Raw genomic sequence first — 1975 nt, 5'->3', positions numbered from 1 at the left:
AGGTCAGCGCCCGGGGCCAAGACACGCGAGATATTTAATAATGTCACTCCTTCATGATGACCGCTTTTCCACTTGGCTGCCGGCTCGGCCATTGAGGTAATAATCATCCCCCTAAATAATGTCACGGAGCAGTGGGGAGGGGGGGGAAGCAAGGTGGGGGAAGACATCATTTGCTATTTGTAACAGGTATTCCGGTCCCTGTGCCAGGCGCTGGAGGTGGGTCACGGAGCCCCGTGTCACACGGGCTGCACCACGCCAGGGGCTGCGCAGAGCCGCGGGGGGCGAAGCGGAGCGGGGCCGCCTGGCCCCGGCCCTGCAGGGCCGGAGCTGCCGCCCGCCGGGGACTCGGGGTGCTTCTGTCTCTATCGAGCCCCTTTTTCGTTTGCTGGAATATCCCTCTTTCCATTTTTGGAAGCAATAAGGTGGAGGGGGAGGAAAAGAGAGAAACCCAGAGCTAGAAAGTATTGTCCAGCAGGTGCAGCTCGGAGAAAATGATCTGTGATCTTGATGGGACAGCGTGATCTTGATGGGATAGCGTACACCCTGCGGTGCAAAGTTCTCGACGGACTTTATATGCCACGAAATACTCCCGCGTCTGGCAGTATCATTTTATCGAAATCCTGGGATTAATCGATCCCCTTGATAACCCGGACCGAGCTGCACGCAGCTCGGCGGCGAGACGTTATTCCTAACCACAAAACCGCCGCGGGTGTTTCGAAAGCGACCGCCGCCGCCGGGCGGCCCGTGGGACAGCGCCGCGCCGCGCCGCGCCGCGCCGCGCCGGGCCCCGGGAGCGGGGAGCATCCCCGGGATGCCGCTCCCTCCGAGAAGCCTTGCGCACCCCTTGGAGCCGGGGCTTCCTCCCCCGCAAACCAGCTGGAGAAACCCGACAGCCTCCTCCTCGGGGCTCCGCGGCACCCGCACACCCCCCACTTCCAGAGGGAAAATCAGGAGCGTCCCCCCCGGCCCCCATCGCAGAGGGGTGGTAAAATAGCAGCCCGAAGACCGGCGAGGCTTTTCCCCGCGGCGGCTGCAGGATGCCGCCGCCGCCCCCGGCCGCCCGAGCGCCGCCCGCGCCCCCGAGGCACCGGCATCGCTGCCCCCCGCCGCGGCGCTCGCCTGGAGCCCGCCTCGGAGAAAGAAAGAAAAAAGCACCCCCCAAACTGCACAGAAAAAACCCACCAACAACAAAAAAACCACCCCAACACCGAAAAACACATCGAGGGTTAAAATCCCGCCCCCGAAGCAGCCCGCAGACCTTAAGTCGCCGCCGGCGGACATACCCCGGGCGAGCAGCCGGCCGAGCCCCGCGCAAAGGTGGGATGCACTTCTGCTCCGATCACCATCGCAGACTCCCAGACCTCCCCCCACCCTTTCCCCTCCCCTTCTCCTTTTCCCTTTTTCCTTTTGGTAAGGCCCCAGACGGCCATCCTCCAGAGGACACCCCTCCCACCCGGTGCCTCTTCACCGCTGCCCCCGCACATACCTGGTGGTAGGGGCTGTAGGCTGCTGCGAAGTACGGCTGGGGGGGACCGTAGACTTGGTACATAACATCCAAACAGCTCATGGCTGAGCGCGGCCAATAATAATTTTTTTTGTCATCAACGCGCGTTGTGCGAAGCGGAGCAGTGCTTCGCGGGAGGGAGGTTCCCGGGGGTTAAGAGGCACCGCTCCTTGGTGGGAGGAGTGAGGGGGGCATCAAACCGCGCTGCGCCGAGGTGACACCCCCCCGCCGACCCTCCTTCCCTGCCTCCCTCGCTATAGCGCGGCTTCCTCCCGGCACGCAGACGCCCGCAAATGCGCGGGGCGGGCGCCAGGGCTCCGCGGACGCCGGGGCATTTCAGCGCGGGCCGCGCAGGGAGGCCCCCCCCGCGGCGGGCAGAGGCTCCCAGCGGCCCGCGCCGAGACTCGCGGGGGCCCGCGCTGCCTAACGCAGCGCTGCGCGCGTCCGCCGGCGGCGCGGAGCCGGCCGCGC

At 65.4% G+C, this 1975-nt stretch overlaps 1 protein-coding gene across 2 annotated transcripts in view; it reads right to left on the bottom strand.

Annotated features, from left to right (window-relative positions):
• VGLL2 (vestigial like family member 2) overlaps window positions 1-1618 on the bottom strand; it is a 6836-nt gene extending 5218 nt beyond the window's left edge. The window contains exon 1 of one of the 2 annotated variants that reach the window (XM_026065976.1): window positions 1487-1618. In XM_026065976.1, the coding sequence (XP_025921761.1) occupies window positions 1487-1567 (81 nt within the window). In that variant the 5' untranslated portion in view covers window positions 1568-1618. The remainder of the gene's footprint in view (window positions 1-1486) is intronic. The other variant, XM_026065977.1, reaches the window with a different exon arrangement.
• Between the last annotated feature and the right edge of the window lie 357 nt (window positions 1619-1975).

The sequence above is a fragment of the Apteryx rowi genome, unplaced genomic scaffold (assembly GCF_003343035.1).
Source record: "Apteryx rowi isolate R43461 unplaced genomic scaffold, aptRow1 scaffold_235, whole genome shotgun sequence".
Taxonomy (NCBI): domain Eukaryota; kingdom Metazoa; phylum Chordata; class Aves; order Apterygiformes; family Apterygidae; genus Apteryx; species Apteryx rowi.
This window is presented reverse-complemented; position numbering and strand designations above follow the sequence as displayed.